We start from the raw sequence: 22681 nt of genomic DNA, 5'->3' as shown, positions 1-22681 counted from the left end.
TGCATTGTTTCTTTTTGGGTTTTTTTGGTGTAATTTTCGAAATGATGTATGTGCGTGTGTGTGTGTGTGTTTGTTTGCTGGTATCAACAGTTATGGCGCATATAGTTAAGAGTATACTGAATCAATATTTAGCTGATTGAAAATCATAATTTGTAGTTATATAGATACGATATGGTTTGAGTAGTTTATCTAGCAAATAACCCACCGCTATGATCTGGATATTCCGCCAACAGGGGATTGGCGGTCAGCGCCGCATAGTTCGCGTAGTCGGTGTATGGCGATGCAAATATCATGCCATGGGCGGTCTGATCGAAGGCGGCTGTCGGCGCTGCCTGGGCGGACAATATGCTGGCCGCTGTTGTCGGCACAGTCATTCGTGGATTAAGTATCAAAGGAGCGCCGAGCGGCGCATTGGCGGGTGAACGCATCTGGGTGGCCAGTCCGGACAAGGTGGGTGTCAGCAGGCGATTATCCGATGCAGCAACCAAACGGCGCCAGTCCTCTTCGCACACTGCGGGATACAGAACAGAAGCAGAAGGAGAACCAACGCATGAGAAAGCTGTCCGTATAGAAAATCCATGTAAATTCAAAGGAAAACATTTTCATTATATCATTAATGGTTAGACGTATTAGGAAGCACGAATTGCTATATATATATATATATATACAGAAATATATATATAAATATAGCACATAGTTTTTGCATTTCAGATTGCTTTCAAAGCCGGGTTGATTGTTTAATCATTTATCTAGTTTTGGTCAGTACTGGTATTAGCTGTTGGTATTAGACAAAAGTTTTCGTTTGTTTTTGCTTTCTTGTTTTTGTTTGAGTTGAGTATAAATAGTTTTGACTTATATGAAGATGTTGATTGACGTACCTGCGACTGATTTCGCTGTTGTGTCCCTATATGTGCCGTTAATGATGGCTAATTCCATAAGTTGACGTTTCTTTAGCTCATCTTCGCCTTCGGCTTGCTGTTAGTACAAGTACGCGTACGCATGTGTGTATTGGAGCGTGTGTTGGTGTATGTTGGTGTGTGTGTGTGTATGTTTTTGTGTAGTAGTGGTAGTAGATATTTTTCAATGTATTAAACAAAATACATCAAAGCATATTAGATTGGTAAAAGAAATGAAAATATAAAATAAAATTATTATTAATATTTCGGTTAACAATTTTAGCAATGAGATAATTATTTATTTATTTATTGTTTACAGATAGATAGATACAGCAAATTGATTAATCGATATAAATAGGCAGCTGGCATTAGGAACATGCCAGAAATTTAACATCTCAATTCTTGCTCTTGCTTTTTTGGTGTTTTGTATTTTTTTAAAATTAATTTTTAATTTAATTTACTTTTTTTATTGAAGGAGTTGGGTGTTCTTATAGCTTTTGCGCTTTGACTTACCGGCACGAGCAGCTTTTGCACTTCAGCAACAGCTTGAGCCAACTTGACTTTGGCGCGATTTTCGGTATCCTCGACAGTAATCAGGACGTGTAAGTCATCAGACAAGTGCTCCCAATTCGGTTTGCCACGATTGGCATCCTCCTGAAAAACAGAGAACAAACTCAGGAATACAATATAATATATATAATAATTTAATATATATTTATTAATTAATATAATATAATAATACAATATATAATTAATAATTAATATAATATAATATATAATTATAAGAAACTATCTATATACGCATTAAGATTTAACTTAAGCTTGAGTTGCTCTCCTACAGTCCAGTTGATGGCGTCATATGACGGCAAATCTTAGCTATAAATCAAGAAGACTAAAGCTACATATTGAATATATATACTCTATGAAATCTAAGAAGTATTTGTAAGCATAGATATATAAATATAGCATATACAATGAAATAAAATCTGTGAAATTCTATTCTATATATATCACGTATAAATATCAATAATAATATATGTTTCTTAGACCGCAAACTCAGCCGCAACTACAAGCTGCAACAGATTATTGCTGATGGACGTAATAACTGAGTCTTTCTGTAAATGCCAATAAAATCGCATGCCTTTCCTAATTTGACTCGATCTGTAATAGAAAGCTGGGGAAAGGGATGGTGGGGGGCAGTGCTTAGAGGACACTTGTGGCGCATGTGTTACAATTAATTGTGGCCACACAGAAAAGTGCATTTCGTGAAATATTCTAAATTGTGAAATTCTGCTGAAGCTGTTACTTTTCCGCCACGCCAAATGCTCGGAGGCACTTCTGGCTGTCACGCTCGGAATATTTGTAAATATGTACTTAATATTTATTAATGCTTAGCCCAAGGCTCTTCACTTGCTCAGCTCATTAACTTCTGACCCAAAACGTGAAAGAAAGCATTATATATATATATATATATATATATATACGTCTATATGCATAGCTATATAGTCATGCTCAAATATAATTTTGAGAATTTACTAATCAATTAAGCTCAAAGTGCCAGGCAAAACTGTCAGTTTAGTTGGCTTTTGAAGTTGGCTCATCAGCGCGTCCAGTGCCTGGCTAATTTCGAGCCGCCAGCCACTTGTCAAATTACAAACTGTCAAGCGGCAAAATGAGCCAACTTTGTGGACACATCTGATTCAGCCAGTTGCATGGAAACTGATTTATACATATTTATATACATATATATATATATATATAATAAAGGGGGTTCTGGTGCAAGATATATATATATATGGAATACATCTTTTTCTATTTCTATATCTTGTTTGACTGCAGCTAGTAAACATTTTCGCTGGTCTTACTCGCTTGTCATTTTCATGAAAATATCATGACTCACACACATTTCGGCTGACGCTATAGCAGCCAAGTCAGCCAGCCAAGCAGTCCGCTCTGAGCACCTGAGTGGGTGTCAGCTCTTTGTGTACAGCTACTAAATTATCAAAATATTGCAATGCTATAAAAGTGTTCACTTTTATATGACTTGTCTTTTCGTCTGACTGTGTGTCTGACGGTCTGTTTGCCGTGTGTCTGTGTGTGTGTATCAGTTTGCTTAAAATGCGCTCCACATTTGCAAACTACGAAAATACATTTAATCATCTTAGCTCTGTTTATTTTTTTGTTTGTTCAACGAACGCCAAAGGAAATTAAATCATCATGAGCGTTGAAGTGACAAGTTTTGAATATATATTTATAATACTATAAATGCCAATAGAAAACTATGTGAATCCAGACGGCCATAGTGCAGATATAGAATAGAAATGAGAAACATTGACTTTTGAACGGTCTCTTAGCTTATATTTAAATTACTTAATTATTCATGTGGTATTAAATATTTGACTTAAAGTTGTCTCTTAATTGAAAATCATTTTCCTTTTGGCACGGCAACCGAATGTCAACCGACATTTTCGTCAGAAAAGTTTCTATTAAATTGAATTTGAAATGTGCTCTGGCTGCATAGTAATAGCCATATGAATGTGTGTGTATGAGTGTGGGCACGTGGGTGGTGGTTGGGGCTTTTAGATTGGCATGCAAACTATGCATTGCTACGCTGTCGGTTGATTGGTATTTAAAGTGCTAATTTAATGAAATTTTGAATTTTCTTAAATTCTTTTTATACTTTCGGTTGATGGATATTGGAATTGTGTTTCCCTTATACATAATCTGGAAATAGAACTCACCTTCTTTTTGTCCCGCATGGAGCCCTTGCCGCGTACCATTATCTTACAGCCAGTCTCTTGTTCTAATTGTTTGGCTGTCATGCCGCGCGGTCCCAAAATGCGACCAACAAAGTTGAACTGAAACGGAAAGAAATGACAGGAAATGAGCAACAATTATAGCAAAAATATAATATATAAATAATAACAAATCAAGCTGAAGTCTTAATGCCAAAGCTTGATTTCATATAAATTTAAAACACATTAATGGTCGGGGTGACTCATGAACCAAATTCAATTCAATGCACAAACATTCTTTCAAAGTCAAAATTATTATTTTCTGTTTCACGAGTTGAGAAGCAAAATTATAATGAAAAAAAAAAAATACAAATGCACAAGCGGACAAAATACGTAATATGACCTAAGGCGACACGCCTGAATTCGCCACGATAAACCAATCAGCCAGACTCTCAAACAGATTGCCAACTGCAACAGCAATAGCAGCAGCAGCAAATGCTTAGTGGCGGCAACAGTCAAAGGCATTTCAAATACCAGTTGAGGGGGCCTTTTTAGTCGAGAGCTGCCTGACAACAGGTCACACTGATAGCGCCTGTTAGGAGCCCGGCTAGTTGAGCTCTTGCCAACAGCTGGGTAATTGATGAGCCAGCAGCCAATTATCATATGCTTCATGCCGTCGCTCTAACCACGCCCTCGGGCGTAATTTGATGCTCATAAATTAGACGATCAAATCGTAGATTTATTAGGCTCACTCATAGTCGAATATCTCAACAATTTAACCTGAATTATATTCACAATTATATAAATATATATATATATATTCATATTGAAAATGGCGCAATTCTGGCCCTGAGGCGACCACCCACCAAATGTGGCGCAGTTTGGCTTTTATTAGCGAAAAGGCAAGGCTAGCACCGCAGACCATATACTCTATAAAATATATGAATAGACGTTGGTCAAATGGTTAATAGGAATTCCGCCTTTGGCATTTAGTTGAAAATTCTAGAATTGACAGACAATTCTACCATTTTTCAATACGACTGAGAATATATATATTTCGATCTTAAGTATATATACTTAAAATTGTGGCTTTCTTGCTTTACATATTACACATTTGCTGATTGATCACGTCCGCTACAAGAGTATATTAAATGTTATTTCCAAACTGATGATGTGATGTGTGTGTTGTTGTATTAACGATGATGTGAGTGGCAGCAGCAACTACAGCACAGCAGCACTCGTTGTTGTCTGTATGTCTGTATATTAATCTTTATCTAACAAAATAAATCTATATATCTATTGCCATTTACACTGTATGCTCTCAGCTGTTTGGTTGCAACAGCCGCTGGCAACAATTGAGATCAAATCAATTGAAAATTGCTGCAGATGCATAAATGCAGTTAGCAGTTTAATGGCTGTGCACAAATTTTAATTAAGAATTAAAGAATGTGCATTTAAACGGCTTCGGCTGAAAACAGAGCCACAGCCACAGACACTGTTACAGCTACGGCAAGAGACAGAGTCAGGCCAAGTTCTGCAAGCGCAATGGAATGCATTCAGTTGTCGATGAAAAGTTTTCCAGAAACTCAAAAAATAAATATTTGCATTGGCGACTGCTGCTCTTTGTGACTGACTTCAATTTGGTTTAAATGAATTAAAGTAAATCAATTACTTAATCGGCATCAAATAAAAATTAATTAACTTAATCAATTGTGAACAGTTTTCCCTTTAATTTTCAATCAATTATGAAAACTGCGACTCAAGTGGAAAGCTGCAGCGAGCGCAACAAAAATATTTATTAATATTATTGTTTACAGACAGCAGCACTTGAGCAAAATATGCTGTTAGCAGACAAAAGGGGCGACAGTTGCTAGAGCAGGAGCTTTGTGTGTGTGTATTCCTCTCTCACTCTGATATAGCAGATTGTGTGCAGCGATAAGAACGATTTTATTATAAACTAAATACTTATATGTGTTTGTAGAGCAAACAATTGATAAGCCAGCAGCAGCAGCAGATTGCCCTCAATGGGACAGAGAGAGAGAGTGAGAGACGCGCATAAACCCAAATTAAAAATTAATGAACCGAAATGGAAATTGGCTGCTATGGCAACAATTGTAATGGACTATTGTAAAAGCTGCTTAACAACACACGGGACATTTTTGGCTAACAAACAAAGAGGCAGAACGTCAAATTGTTGAATAGAATATATATAATAATCTCTGCATTCATTGAGTAAACAGACTTTGGGCTAACTTAACTAGTATATCAAGGCAATTATAGCCAAATAAATAGTTTCCAACAGAAAAACATCTTTTCATATTAGCCGACAGTTAAGTGGAAAAAATGCAAAACTAGGCAGCCAGTCGGCGCAGATCAAATAGATTACAAATCTGTATAAGTACATTTTAACAAACATACAATCTATATGTCTTCTCCATGTGAGTGCGAGTCACTAGTGCGACTGCGAGTGTGCGTGTGTTTAATTATACGCGAATGTAACACAAAAAGTATGTCTATATTCCGCGGAAAAATAAATCACAGTTTGACATCTAACACAAAAAAAACAAAACCAAGTTGCTGTTGTTATTTGTTGCTGTACTACTTATTGAATAACTCAAAAATTGAAATGAGCATTTTTTAGTTGCGCGTAATTAGCATTTTATGTTCATGACCGATTCGCTGCAGTTTTCAGATTAATTGCCATTATATTTACGACACACACAATGCATAAAGTGTGCAAAATGTTGCGACAAATGAGTTGAGCTCGGTTACTGCTGCTGCTGTTGTTGTTGCAAAGAATTTAACATAAATATTCAAGCTGTTAGTAATGTCAGCTAATGGACAACAGCTGTTAGCATAGCATTCAGCTTAGACAACAATAACTCAGTGAACTAAGTAATGTTAAATCTTAAAAAATGTTAAGCGCTAAGTTATGGGACGACTGGTTCACACTGTGAGAAAGGATAGTTCCTTTTGCAGTTCTAATCAACCAAAGGTGTAAATATTATTTCATCTGCTTAACTGATTTGATCTAGGATTCGATTTAAGTTTAAAGAAAATTCGATTCTTAGACTTGAGTATAAAATACAAATTTAGAAATAATGTGGAAAGTAATGTGGAATTCTAAATATTTTTTTATTTTTAATTCTCTCTTATTTGATGTTTGTCTAATCATTAATCCGTCACTATTCAATTAACTCAGCTATTTTTATTTTTATTACATATTTGCTTATCTATATTTTTATAGTTATGATCATATAAATTACATGTACTGCTCATTTAAGTGTCTAAAAATCTGTTTTTTTTTTTACAGTCTTGCCAACATCAATTTCTAACTGCAAACCATTTAAAAAAATATAAAAATTAAGCTGAAGAATACTATTTGAGCAGCTGCTTAGCAGCTTTTATAAAAGTTTCATCTTTTATCTAACTTATCGGAACGTATATAAAATGACAGCTTGCAGCTCTGCGCGCAGTGAACACCACGGGGCGTATGAGCATTATGTTGACAGGTCAGCAGTAAGAGGTGGACATTGATAGACGTAGAAGGGAGAATGAGAAAGAGAGAGTGTGTGTATTTGAAATAAATACTGGGCTGCGAAGCAGCTTCAACTGGAGCTATAGATATGTGAATGTGGCATACAACTATGTGTTAATAGCTGTTCAGTAATTAATTGTAAACTGTTAGATGGCATTGTAGTTGTGGTTGTCAGTTGGCTTGTTTGCAACAGATGTTGTTGTTGACGTTAATTAAGTTGTATTTATGTTTTGGACACAGCCAACGCAGCCAGCAAGCAACAATCGAGCGTATTAAGCGATTGCATTTTGTAGGCTTGCAGAATGCTATGCGCGATCCACTCGCATAAGCCTTGTTGACAAATTGTTGTCCATTTACATGGCGTTGTCGTTGTTGCCGCTTGTCAGCCGGCTGACAAATCATTATTTACATTGTTAAATATGGTGGAAATTATTTACTGCTATTATTTTTCGTGCAAACGTTTCGGCTAATGCTGCCCGCTGCGTTCGACTCAGTGGTTAAATTTATGACCAATGACGAGGCTAAAACATATATCTATATATATATATATTTATATAGTGTGTGTGTGTGTTTGCATGGACAATAAACATTGTGCAAACTTGTTGCATTTTCTTGCCCGCCTGGCGACCTGAAACGCAATTTGTCTTACTTATAAACATTTGGCTTCGGTCATTCGGCAAGAAAATGTCAGAAATGTTCATGTTTAGCTATCGAGCTAGAAATATTGCAATTAAATGAAATGATTTATCGAAATGCCGCGCACACACCCGCGCAAAAAACACAAAAAATAATCTTCAACTGGTCGAGGGCATAAAAATAGAAGCATTCGAAATACACAGAACACCTGAAATATCAAAAACAAAAATAGTCAAAAGAAATAAAACAAGATCGAACATATTTTATATATGTATATATATTTATTTATATATATATATGTATATATATAAACATCTATAAAACCTATGCCCTGTGGTCGTAAATCTCAGTCGGGCTGTGCCAATTTCCATTTGGAAAGCACAAGAACAGCATCCTAAACAGCAGCAGCAACAGCATCATCAAAAGCAACTTTGATTTAGCGTTTTGCTCTGTTTCAGCATCAAATTATGTTCGTTTTCTAATTTACGCCTTTCCTCAATCAGATTCAATTTGTTTGGCTCTTTGGAGGAACAAAATATATAGAAAGTTCCCATTAAAAAACTAACTTTATGCAAAACATTTGCTGCTGCTGCTTAACAGTTAAAGCTTATGCAATGCAGCAATATAAATTTATACATATTAAATACCCTGTAGTGACGCATTTGTATTATGTTAAATTAGCTGAGCTTGCTATACAGAAGATGAAAGCAACTTGTGACATTTTTCCTATGATACAGGGATTCAAAAATATCACTACACCGTCCGACTACCTTGAGTTTCCATATAACAATGCCTTTACTCAGTAAGTAAGAGCATATAGGGAGAGCAAGCATAGGCAGAGCGCATACCTATTTCAACTTCAACTTCAAACGCAACTTCAAACGTAACACCAACTTCAAATACTGCTCTTACTAAATTTATTGCTTATTATTATATGAATGATTCAACACTATAAATGTCGCGTTTTGTGGTAAATTAGAGAGTAGAATATAGTCAACTCTCTACAGCTTTAACCTCCAGCTAGAATTTGCCAAAGATTTAAGCGTGTCTAGCTAATTAGCAGCTTTAAGCAATTATATTTGCATATTGAGCGCTTTAAGTGATAGCGACTTTTCAAATAAACCAATAAATACTTTTTGAATTAAAAAAGAGATTCGTTAAGATATATATATCTTAACGAATCTCTTTTTAAGATATATATATCTTAACGAATCTCTTTTTAATTAATATATATGTATATATATGTATAGTAAATATTAGCTATGTGGAGCAAGCATTACCGCTCATTGAAATATATGTTTTAATTGTGTCAAGCAGTGAAATAAATTCAGTCAGCGCTTGTTTGATGATGCTGTCAGCCAGAAATAAGGCAAAGCTACGCCCAAACATTTTCCAAAAAAAAAAAACAACAACAATAACAAATTAAAATAAAAACAGCATTTGAAATTGCATAAAATTAAATCAAATTCTAATTTGCCATGGCGTTTGGCTAGGCGGCTAAACAAAACGCCTACAACGACAACGACAACGACAGCGACAGCGACAACGGCAACGACGACGACGTCAAGCGACTTCCTAAAACGCTTCACTGATTTTGTCTAACCCATTTAAAGTACATATATGCACACACGTATGTGAGTGTATGTGTGCTGTGAGGCAAGCTACAACAGTGAGCAGAGTGCTCCGCTGCAGCAAACTAAACTGATACGCATTTTGCATTTGGCGAGTCTTAAGGCGAGCCCCAAGCTGAGGCAATTGCCATGTTTTGGACAACTTAACAGCCGACTGATTCCATCAGCTGTCTAAAGGTGTGTTATCTCTCCATATATGTTTGAGTGTGTGTTCGCGCGTGTGCGTGTCTGCCTGAGTGTTGCCTAACCGCCCATTTGTTGCAGCAGCAACTGGCAGCGTCTCGTGTTCTTCGGGCACTGTTAGAGGGCGCACCTTAAAGCGATTTCCGGTGTACCAGTTGCTCATTGGGGCCCATTGAGCAGGCCTCGCTGTCAATTCTAATTAGCGGAAGCGCTTCAAATGTGCTTCGATTCATAAATTAGATCATCGTTGATCATTTCCCGATATTCGTATATATTTGTCTGTTTCTACTTACATCTGGATGCTCACGCACTGGCACATAAACCTTCTCATTCAGCGTAACCATTGCGCCCTCTGGCTCGGGCAGCGTAAGGGGTTCCTTCTTAACGCCATTAATCTGGAATAGGGAGGCACGAACACGCGCAATTTCTGCAAAAGAGAATAATAATTAATGAAATAACAATTTAAAAAAAAAAAAACTAATAAAAAACACATTAAAATATTGCAATAACAAAAATTTACTTACGACTTAAAAATTATTACGACCAAAATGTAATTCAATTTGAGTTTCATAGCAGCTTTTGCAGCCAACATATTATTATAAATAATTATAATAAAATTAAAACTATATTTTTAATGCTGCTATCAATGTGAAAAACGAGTTTTTGTTTTGTTTAATTGACAACTATGTAGCTAATCATTCAACTCGGTCATTAGAGCAATTTGTCATTTAGTTAAATGTGCGTATTAAATGACGCTTAATTTGACTTTTAGCTGTACGAATATTTCGAGCAACAATTGCGCCAGCATATATACATAGACGTATGCCATTAATGGCGTGTGAATGTTTACTTTATATTAATGCCGCTAATTTATTAGATGCAAACTAGTCGACACACACCGAGCATCTTACCTCTACGCCCCCATTATTATTATAGCCACCTAGTGAAATCATTTGGTTTATATATAAACGAATTATGGCATGCATTTGCCTTTCAAATTACAGCGATGAGCTGTGCGGAGCTGCGCGGAGCTGTGTTAAATAAATGTAAAATGCAATGCCAAATTGCGCATACGCCTCATTGTGCGCCATAATTCACACATTTGGCGTTTGGGCTACCGCAGCGACTAACTGCCGTCGTCGTTTTCGCTCCCCAACTGTGCCAGTTGACAGCGCCTTTACAATTGATATGATCAACATTTAGTTTTTGTTTTTGTTGTTGGACTCAGCTCAGTTGCATTGTTTAAGTTTGGCATGTGCCCCCGTGTAGCTGGCGCATACAATGGCCAACAATTTGTCACCAGAACGATAGGGCCAAAATGATCAATGTGAATAATATATATATATACATATATATATATATGTTGCTTTTGTGGGTGTGTGCTAGGCACATGTCATACGGCATGACTTAAGAAACAGCCACTGTGCACACTATGTCTAGGAGGTCTATGTCATCAATTTGCTGCATGACTTGGCCGGCAAAATAATTCAATGCAATTCTGGTTATGGCAATGCAATACTTGAAGCACCATCTATGATAGGTAATTATTAATTGTTATAAACACTTGAATTTATAGCTTGGCTTTTCACCAACTGGTCAATCGAAACGTGCATTTTTTGTTAAAATTCGACATGAAAACTTTTTTATTTTACTCTTGAATTATTCAAACTAGAGTGAAAATTTATTGGGAAATCTTTTATATATATTATATTCAAGTTTTAAACAATTCGCCCAGTTCTCTTTTTCTTTTTTATTTTGCCTTTAGCTTGTGCTTCTCGCTGACTAATGCAATATCTCTGCCAAATGTAAAATCGCCATGCATAAAATTTGACAATTTATTGACGCTCCGCTGCTGCTCATAAAGTGCAACAGCGCTAGAAAAATATACAGATCTAAATTTAAAATGTTGCAAAATGTGGCAGCTGAGCGTAAAAGACATTGCCGCCAGCTCCCAGAAGGGCGTCATAAAGCCCTCAAAATTATGTTTGGACACATGGCCAAAATGGCTGAAAGGCCGAATGGCTGAAACGCAGCTCTCATCTATTACTGAAGAAGCCAAGAAGCAAATGAAAAACTTTGTAAACGAAGTCAAAAATCAACACATCACAAATGAATTTCTGGCACATCCTTTACAGAGTTCGTTAGCACTTTTGAATAGTTTAAACAATGTGTGCGGGATTTGGATTTGGATTTGGAGGCAACAAAAAAAAACAACATAATAATAATACTTAAATGTTGCCCACACACACCATAGTCGAGTCAAGTTCTTTTTGCAAGTTCGCTGCTTGGCACCAAATTTGGTTGCGCTGTGTGTGCGCCTTATATGGAAGTTCGCTTATTTGAATTTCCAAGATAGAGAGATAGAGTCATAAGCAATACACATGTAAATTATGACTAAAACTTGACTTGCATTAAGAGTGTCGGCATTTCGAATGAATGAGCGATACAGTTTGCAAAACAAAATAGATATATATATATATATATATATATATATATATATTTATGTGTATAAACAGCAACTGCCTTATAAGTACTACAGAACGAGAACTTGTTAATGAATAAAAAGATCTTTCATTGATAATTATTAGATTGGTATAGCCGGTCGACACCTACATATAGACAACCTGCTCAGGCCAACTCAGCCAATGCCCTTAAATGGTCACTTAGCAACGGACATGGACATTTAATTATATACCAGATAGATATATATATATATATATATATATATATATGTAAATATGAGAAGAGAGAGAGATAACAAAGAGAAAGAGAGATATAGTCGCAAAAGGCAAGCTATTAATTAAGCCGCCTACGCTTATGGCATCAGCTTAGGCTTAATTATTATAATTTATCTAAATGCTGCTATCAATTTGGCCTGCCAGTGACTAATCCGATTCTATGATACTGCTGCTCGGGGGCAGCTGTGTCATATGCAAATGCAATTCCATGGCTTATTCATCTAATTCGTGTGCCACACATCAGTTACGATCTCCTTCAGTTTGTCAGTCTGTCCACCGTTTGACATTTGACCGATTAAAATTGGCAGCTGTCATGATTGCGTTTATGCTTGAAAAGATCTCAGCTTGCTGATTTCATGATTGCAACAAAAAATTGCTCATGTTGCGTGCGAGACAAGAAAATGTTGCCAACTAAATGAAAAGCTTTTCGCCGAACTGCCCTTAATTTGCTTTTGAACATCTATTAAACGGAACGCAATAACAAATTGTTCGCACATACAAACACACACATACACATACACTTACATATATATATATATATATATATATATATATATGTATGTATATATATATATACATATATATATATATATACATATATATGTATATATATATATATGTATATATATATACATATATATATATATATATATATATATATATATATATATATATATATATATATATATATATATATATATATATATATATATATATATATATATATATATATATATATATATATATATATATATATATATATATATATATATATATATATATATATATATATATATATATATATATGTATAAATACTTTATGCTTGTTTATTGCGACAAATTCCATGCTGTATTCGATATTTCAGTTTTCACTCGCATCGCTTAATGAGTTCTTTGGCCGACTCTTAATGTGCTTGGACAGCTAGAACGAGCCATGTCTTGTTATTTATATCTGTTCATAATATTTCTGCTTGTTTTCTGCTGCTGCTTTTTTTTTAGTCAAAATGAAAATCATTTTCCACTGCGCTGCCAAGCAAATTAAATTATATTATGTGCAATCTTTCTTCGTTTTTTTTTTTCTTTTTTAAGTCTCAAGAGATTTTCCGTTCTGCTGTTTGTTCTTCGTGCCTAATGCGTCGCTCAGACACACATTAAATTCAATTAAACAAGAGCACAAATTGAATAAATTGAAATATTTCATTTGATTTGATAAGAATTGATATGGTGTTAGTGGAATCTATTGTTTCTGTACAGGTTTGAATACGTTTGCATTTGATTTATAGGCAAACATGCTTGCTGCTTCCACATAACCGCAGACAACCTTGTTCACGCCAAAATCTAATCCCAGCTTGTCAATCTTATAAGATATGCCAAACAGGCAGTCAGGCAGTCAGGTAGGCAGTTAGTTCAGTTGACACCCAAGCCAAATTAATACCAAGCTCAGCTCACAGCCTGGAGACTGCGGGTAGATCAGTTGATTGATTGATTTTGTCGGAACGCAGTAATTTGCATTGGCTCACGACTCGGCTTCAAGTGTGATACATTAGCAGCCAAGTATTTGAGCGGCTAATTTATGAATGCAAGACCATTCAAGCCACGAATTAGATGACTCGCACTGTGGGCTCCGACTCAGCTCAGCTTGGTGCGGCGTGGGTGTTGCCAGCGTATCTTGGCCTTAACAATGCCAAAACGCTGATCGTGTGGGTGACAAGCCGAGTTTAACAAATTGTCACAGCAATGACAAACGCCTCGTAATGGCACAAAATAATACAGAAAAAAAAGTGCTTAAAGCTCGGCTTGAATGTCGACGGTTGTGTTCCATAGCCACTGCAATTAAGCCGTTCGCCTCCGGCCATAAACCAACTGCAAGCACACATTTGGCATGAACTCCACAAATGCCTTGGTCGGCCTTGAGAATTTGCACACAAAATCACTTTGCGCAAAACAAAAACACGCACAGCGAAACAAACAGCTATATCTATATATATATATATATATATATATATATATATATATATATATATATATATATATATATATATATATATATCGGATATTTATGCAAGTGTGTATGTATGTGTATTCAAGTAATTTCATTTATTTGATTTTTGTATTTTGCATACTTATTTTTATTCCTTTGCCTGCGGTTGACAGTTCCAAAAACAAATTTTTGTAAAATTTTATAGAAATGTTAAATATAATAAATATGATAAATATAAATATGATAAATATGATATATATATATATATATATATATATATATATATATATATTCGGGTTTTTCGACTTTCTTTACTAAGTTTAGTTGAATGTGCCGTATCAATTTATTTTTGTGTATATTCAGATAATCAAGCTACCATGAACATTGCTGCGGTTTTCATGCTTTACAAATTCTGCTGCACAGCGATAATATTTTTGTATTTTGTATTTGTATTTTTTTAGTAAAAATATGTGCATAAATATTTTTGGCAAAACAGAAGCGCAAATGGGTTTTTATGTAACATAAGTTACATTGCTTTGTCTTTAATTTAATTTTAATTTTAAAATAGATAAAGCATATTAAATCACGCCAACAAATATTATATACAATATCACATTAAATATCTGCGTTTAATAACATTTAATGGATAAAGGCTTTTAAAAGTAGAGCATAGAACATAAACGCAAACATACAGCAGCAAGCCAGCATGTTCATAAAATGAAATAACAATCAACAAGTACATAAAATCAAAAAACAGTTGTTTACCTACATAAATTTGAGGTCATAGCCAAGCGAAAGCATAACATTAAACGCAAACATACAGCAGCAAGCCAGCATGTTCATAAAATGAAATAACAATCAACAAGTACATAAAATCAAAAAACAGTTGTTTACCTACATAAATTTGAGGTCATAGCCAAGCGAAAAGCGTGAAAACTGATATCAACACAAAAATAGTATCAAGCGAGTTTCCCGCTAAAAGAAGTTTAATAAAGACTTATGCATATTCCGAGAAAATCTCTCGATCTCTGCAGATTTTCTGGGCAATTGAAATTGAATATTTCCATTATATTGCACTTTAATTAAATATTTAAAAAAAATGAAACAGAAATTCACACAAAATTTTCAAATGAAGAAAAGGAAGGAAAAGAGCAAAATTGAACGTAAAGGCAACTATTCAAAAAAAACTGTAGGCAAATAGAAATGTGTTGTTGAGTCAGTTTCAACTGGACAAAATTTGATAGTTTTTGATTTAGAATTAATATTTTAAAATAAAAGAAATGCGCACTGAATGATTTCCTACTAAGTATTTTTTCCTATTTTTCATGGTAAATATTATTCTGTTCGGTAGGTTTAAAGACATTTTATTTAATTCAGTTGACATTTAATTTAAGTTACATTCATTTTAATTCTTTTTCAAGCGCTTCAGATAAATTTACTATTTATATGTATTATTTTTATTTTTATTATTAGTGTTTTTTTTGCATTTAATGGGGAATACAAATTATTATTATTGCACTAAAATTTTTTGAATTTCCGTTTCGACATTTGGTATCCAAATACAATCATAAATTTTTGACCTTAAATTATTTATGCTACAAATCACGGCTACGTGCCTAAAAGGCAACCAAAACGAGAACACAGAAAAAAGCGCACCTGGCCAGCTGTCTGGATTCTTTCACTGGGCTGCCATATATAAGCACTAGAATAAATATGAAAAATGTGCATAAGCTAACAATAACATGAAAAATTCTATAAATTTTTGTTCGTTAAACAAACGCAATTTTTCGATTTTTTTTTGCTCTTTTTGCCACAAAGCAACAACAAACAAAACATTTTTAGTTGTGCTGATAATGCGACGTAGTCTGAACTACAATAAATTGGGCTCTCAATATGTCCGTATGAATGTGCGTGGGTGTGAGTGCGATATACATATATATATATATATATATATATATATATATATATATATATATATATATATATATATATATATATATCTATATAGCTATATATTATATATACTATATATCTATCTTATATCATATCTCTATCTATATATATATTATATCTATATATCTATCTATCTCTATCTATCTCTTATCTATCTCTATCTATCTATATACTCTATCTCTCTCTATATCTCGATTCTATATATATCTATTCTATATATATATATATATATATACATATATATATATATAGAAAATGACATGCGAATGCAATTATGCGATTTTGTATAATTTTCTCATTAAAAAGAGCATGGCAAAAAGGCGTACAGAATGTGGATCTATAGTATTCAGTATTCAGTATAATGATAAAATTTACTTTGACAGCTAACAAAGTTTTGATGAAGTAATATGTTTTATTATTAGATTGCTTGTTCTCTAATTATTATTAGTCATTCAATGATGCTTTAATAATTGAAACCTGGAAGCTGGAGAAAACAGCCACATACACACTTGGATACAAAAAGTTTTGGAAGAGCTCTTCAAAGGCAATTAGCTACAGCAGCATCGTCTCAAATTGCTAATTGTAACAATCATTGTTCAATAAGTGTACGACACACTTGTTAATTAGCTAATCAAATGTATTTTGAGTAAATTAAATTTATTTTAAATTATTAACGCCCATGCCCCAAACAGAGCTTATAAATTGCTGTGATTAATTTGAGCGACTTATGCCCCACAGCCCCTTGACTTACAAGCCAAATCGTGACTAATTACGTTTCGGTTCTTAGCACTTTTGAATGCCAGTTTTATTAGCCGGTGTCATTCAATAAGGCCCAACGAAACGAAAATGATGTTTATATATATATATATATATATATATATATATATATATATATATATATATATATATATATATATATATATATATATATATATATATATATATATATATATATTAAAATTTTAATTAGATAATTTGAACAGCAAGAGCTGCGCATTGCTAGGCAACATAGTCAGCTTTATATTTTCGGCAAATGAACAGCCCAACAAAGGGCTATAAAACCAAATGAGATGCGATGCGATGCGATGCGAGGTCAGCGGTAAAATTGGCAACACCCCAAATAGAATATGTCACAAAAATTTCTCAAGCTAGTAAACGAAAATGTGTCAACTGTTGCTGCTGCTGCTGCTGCTGGGAAAACAATGACACAAATGCTTAACTTTTTTCACACACAGAGAGCACATAAAGTGAAGGTGGTCGACACGCCAGAATGCCTTTGGAGCAGCAAAAGAAAACAAAGCAACAAGTCATGAATCTTAGCTGGTCTCGCGACTGCCTTGGCATGTCTTAAGGGCGCTGAGCAAAGGAAGTGAAATGGTACAGCATTGCGGCGTGAATTTGTTACAACTTTCAGTTTCAACAATGGCCAAAATGGAAAGCTCTTGTCAACAGCTCTTGGCACACAGAGCAAAGGCAAACAACTTGCCCACACACACACAGAGACACATTAGCACGCACACATGCAATAAAAAACGAAATTATAATGTAAATGCAAATGATATTTTAATGTCACATGCTATGCGTGTGGGTGGCATTTACTACAACAACAACAACAGTAGTAGCAGCATTAACAACATTACGACAATTTTTCACACGCACACAATAAAAATAAATAACTGTAAGTTACTGTCGGTGTGTGCAGCTCAGCGGCAGCCTTGCAAGTTGACATTAAGCTTTCAGAGATTACAACAAGTCACAGCTGCTGTGCGTTGGGGGCGTGTCAATTTGCGTGACCCAACAAGACTTAACAACAACAGCAACTTACTGTCAAACCATCTGCTAACAATTAACAAGTAATAAGATATATACGTATATATTTATTAGTTTTTTTTCACTTAAATATTTTGGCATACCCTTGAAATCTTAGCCAATGTCTCGCACGTACTTGACCAGTATTTCGGACTGTTGAAATTTGAGAATGTTTCACATGCTTAAAAATAGCTACCAACGTGGCCCAAGATATTCCCAGTAATTGTGTCATTAAATAAATAAACATTATTCAATATACGCCTTTAGCTCATATATTATTATTATTCTTATTATTATTATTGGAAGCAAGAACTAATATTTCACACACTCATTAAAGCTCATTTTGCTGTATATACACTTATATATATACATACATAATAAAATAACATGTGTACTATAAATAAAAACTGGCTGTTATTACAGCAAAACGGCAAACGAAACATGTTCGAAAATTGCCAACAAGTTCGTAAATTTTAAGCCAATTTTTCCAAAAAAAAAAAAATAAAAAAACTTTTTCTGCAACTTGTCATTGCCAAAAAACGTTGCAAATGTCGTTGTACACAGTTTAACAGTAGTAGTTGTTGTTGTTGTTGGTCAAAGTGGCGCAAGGCATCGAGCCAAGCGAAAATTGGCCGCAAATCAAACAGTTCCCATGTGCGCAATTTCGTGGCAACTGCCGCCGTCACATGAGCAAGAAAAACCCGAACCTACAATCCAAAAGAAGAAAAATGCATTAAATGCGTAAATTTGTGAAATTGTGGAAAATCTTCGTACACACACACACACAAAAAAAAAGCCCGTAATGAGTCGCTAAACAAACAAAGCGAGATGAAAGGCAGGAAGCCACACCCCGAACCCAAAACCGAAACCAACTCAACTCAACTCAACTGAAGTCAAGACGAGTCGCGGCGGCGCTGAGTCAAAAGCAAACCGAACCAAAAACAAAAAAAAAAGAGAAAAAAGCCGTCACGAAGCGTCTCAACGCCTCGTTTTGCGTATTATGTCAATATTTCAAAATTAATTAAGATTCATACAATGAAGGCAAGGGAGCGTGGCCTGAGGCGTGGGCGTTAGGGTTCTATTGAAAAACCTTTTCAGCAAATAGCATGGGTCCGGCACATGGCAGTGACAAGTAAAGTGCATAAATTGTTAGCTTATGGCCCCGCCAAAATGCAGAGTGAGAGAGAAGCGGCTTTCCGTCAGCCAGTTAACCAGTTAACAAATTAGTAATTTCAACAAAAGTCTGCTCGACCAGCAGATGCCTAGTCCGATTGAAAATCTTTTGAAATAAGAAACAATAAGAAAAATTAATAATTAAATATAGAATATATTAAATGATTATATGACAACGAAGACTAAATAGAAGCATAATAGCGATCAATTCTCTGCCGATCGTTGTCCTTCCACAGATTATCTTGTTAGCTTTCTGTTGGCCAGTTAACTGGTTAGAGGGTATATAAACGGTAGTCAATGCCATTCCCTGCGCGCCCATATTTATAAAGCAATTAACCGAGCTGATTTTATAGCCCAGCTCATAAAATTCAACAACAGACATTATCAATGAGCGCTCGCAGTCGTGCCCTCCCGCTCACTCCCTGTCTCCCTGTCTCTCTCTCGCTCTCGCCTTCTGTTTGATTTTCACAGCGTGTTCAGCTCTCGTAGCAATGGCTGCTTAAACCAATTAAAAATTAACAGCATATATAGCTATACTATAGCTAATAGACAATGTACTCAGCCAATCGGGTTAGATTCTGCCTTGGGCCGACGGCATTTTGTGCAACAATTGTCGGCATTTTCCAATGGGCAGCTACTGTGTTATCGCCTTACTGATAAGTCCTTAATCAAACACTCACCTGAAAAGAGCAAGACAGGTAAAAAAGATAAGATTACGTGAAAATACAAATGGTTCTTCGTGTTCACATGCGTAACACAATTTATGGCAAGTTCAAATTGGGCAGGGCAACAAAATAAAAACAAAAGATACCCAGCCTCAACACGTGTCGAGATAAAGAGATACCCACGCAAGGAATTATTTAAGATAAAATTGTTGTTGCAGCACTAAAATTGATAAAGCGACATAAATTAAATTAGTATAACCTGAATTAACGTAATTAAATTATCATTTAAATCACGAGAGCTCATTAAGTGCAGCAGCTGAAGGTTCATGTATTTAAATTCATGTACTTAAACAGCTCAATCAACACGTGGGGGTCTTGTTGCAATGGGGCTGTTGTTAACACTCCCGAAAAGCCGCTTGCAGACTTCTATAATATTTGAGGTTTTTCACATTTTGGCTTTACTTTTCTACAAGTTTTTTATTTTTTTTTCTATTTTTATATACAAATCCATAAGATAACATTCGGATATGAGTCGTCTAGGCAAATGCCGTGGCTATGTCTGTGCCTGTGACTGTGGCTGTGGCCTGTTGCTACGCTGCCAGCGCTTGTTTATTTCTGGAGTAGCCGAATGACTTTTCCGGAGCCCCTGCTACGACGTGTGTGGAACATAAACAGACGCTGCCTGGTCACGACTACAACAACGAGACCAACAACAACAGCAACAGTCAACAATATGAAGAAGAAGAAGCTGTATCTCACAAATCACGCACAGAATCCAATACAGAGCGGGACAGAGGCTGTGCGAGTCAAAAGAACCGCAAGGTTCATGACCTCTTGTGTTGTCAGCAAGATAAGATTTTAGGATTTTGAAATTCTGTACACATACTACTACCTGGTTCTATCTAACATGTTGCAGGAATGAGTTTTATTGCACAAATAATAGCTTTGAAATTGTTCAAATAAATATGAAAATTGTTGTTGCTCATCTTCATCTTCTTCTAGCTGTTGTTGGCGATGAGACTGCGAAAGTTTAGATAAGTTGTAAACATTTCGTTTAACAAGCTGCGTTCCATCAGCAACGCCAAGAATTTGCCTTAGCTTTGTTTTCATTTCGGTAAAATATTATTTATATCTATACGAATTTTGGGCTTTTTTATTTTGTTGAAAACTTACAGCTGTTACTAGATGCTGCGCGTGGTCTAGCGGAAATTAAAACGAATATATATACATATATACACAGAGAATTTTGAATGCCTAAACAAACATTAAGTACACACACACGCAAACCATCCATAGGTATATTGCGTAGTTTGTTTGTATCCATTAGTGAAAGTTGCATTTGGTCGTTTGGGAGCAGCCCTGACAACTTATTGTTACTCTTGTGTCGGTTATGTCATGTCTATCATATTTCTACAAATGGCTTATTCACGATAATTAGCTGCGACAATGTATACCTTCGGTTTAAATATTTAATTTAATAATGTACAAATCGCAGCGAGACAAAAAAGGTTAGCCTTATTCATTACCAACATATTTCGAAACAGCATAAATACATATATAAGTGTAAGTGTAAAAGTAAGTGTAGTCGAGCTGTGGGCGGCTCTTGAGCGCCTGAAATGGGCCATGCATTACTTGTGGCAACGCAGCATGTCACTTGATCGTGCTGCCTTTTACTTGGCGTATAATTAATGTTGTTTATCGCGCATACGCAACGTGACGCACGTCGCACAAAGCCCCACACACACACTCACACAAACAGCCATATGAATGTGGCAACAACTGAGCCCAAAACCAAAGCCAAAGACAATACATGAAGAGCTCTCTAGCGATTGCTATAAATTATTACGAAGACCCCCGTCTTAACTGCCTACCACTTGTCCACCTACCCACTGTCACAGCTATCTTTTGTTACCCAAAGTACAAAGCAAATATATATTATATATGTCTATGTGGGCAAGTACTTGGCCACTTCTATACACATATATATATTTATTTTTATAAATATATTTGTACATGCATAATTAAAATATGCTTGACCAAATTTGAAGTGTCCAGACAACTCGTTTTCAAAACAAAACTCAAAGAGTTGCCGCCTTATTCAGTTTCTGTCTATCAAGTTATGCTACGCATAAAAAGAGCTGTGGGGTATAATACGTTGAGTTTAATTCAAGATATAAAACTTGAATATATATAAGTTTTATCAATCATCTTCTGCACTGGGTATCTGCTAGTCGAGTACATACAACTCGAGAGCTATTTATTAGTAATTATCTATATGTATTTCAGCATTGCAGGTTTCCTTTTCAGCATTGTGCAACTTGTTCTTAACACCTCTGAGCGCCCACATATTTTGTTTATTTTTAGTCAAAATGCGACAGCGACAACTGGCTGCGATGTCTCGATGTGCTCTGCTGTATGCTGTTTACCTGTACATTTATGCTGTCGCTTTGTCTGACAGCAACTGCAAGAAATGACTTTTGGTGTGGGCCGCTGGTGCGTGGAAAACCGGAAAAGCCTACGTCCACACACGTACACACACACACACACGTGAACTGGCCTAAAAGCCCGTTTGGTATTTTAGAAAATGCAAGTGAACTCGTTCATATACCAATGACATTCATCCGAACGTGACGTTTGGCTGATAAGCCACAAGATGTCCTTGAGATGGCCATACGATGTATGCTTGCCTGTCCGGCCAGCGTAGGCCGTTGTCCATTTGAAAGTGAAGCGGAAATGGAATGCC

At 35.4% G+C, this 22681-nt stretch overlaps 1 protein-coding gene across 7 annotated transcripts in view; it reads right to left on the bottom strand.

Annotated features, from left to right (window-relative positions):
• The window catches only part of LOC111597798 (protein held out wings), a 39865-nt gene that overhangs the window by 7403 nt on the left and 9781 nt on the right, over positions 1 to 22681 (bottom strand). For 4 of the 7 annotated variants that reach the window (XM_023312674.2, XM_030224730.1, XM_023312675.2 and 1 more), the window contains exons 3-7: positions 9913 to 10046; positions 3638 to 3754; positions 1410 to 1550; positions 879 to 975; positions 206 to 559 (exon numbers count right to left, since the gene is read on the bottom strand). In XM_023312674.2, coding sequence (XP_023168442.2) covers positions 206 to 559; positions 879 to 975; positions 1410 to 1550; positions 3638 to 3754; positions 9913 to 10046 — 843 coding nt within the window. The remainder of the gene's footprint in view (positions 1 to 205; positions 560 to 878; positions 976 to 1409; positions 1551 to 3637; positions 3755 to 9912; positions 10047 to 22681) is intronic. The other 3 variants (XM_030224731.1, XM_030224732.1, XM_030224733.1) reach the window with 1 other exon arrangement.

This window comes from Drosophila hydei, unplaced genomic scaffold, assembly GCF_003285905.1.
Source record: "Drosophila hydei strain 15085-1641.00,03,60 unplaced genomic scaffold, DhydRS2 tig00008119-arrow-pilon, whole genome shotgun sequence".
NCBI lineage: Eukaryota > Metazoa > Arthropoda > Insecta > Diptera > Drosophilidae > Drosophila > Drosophila hydei.
This window is presented reverse-complemented; position numbering and strand designations above follow the sequence as displayed.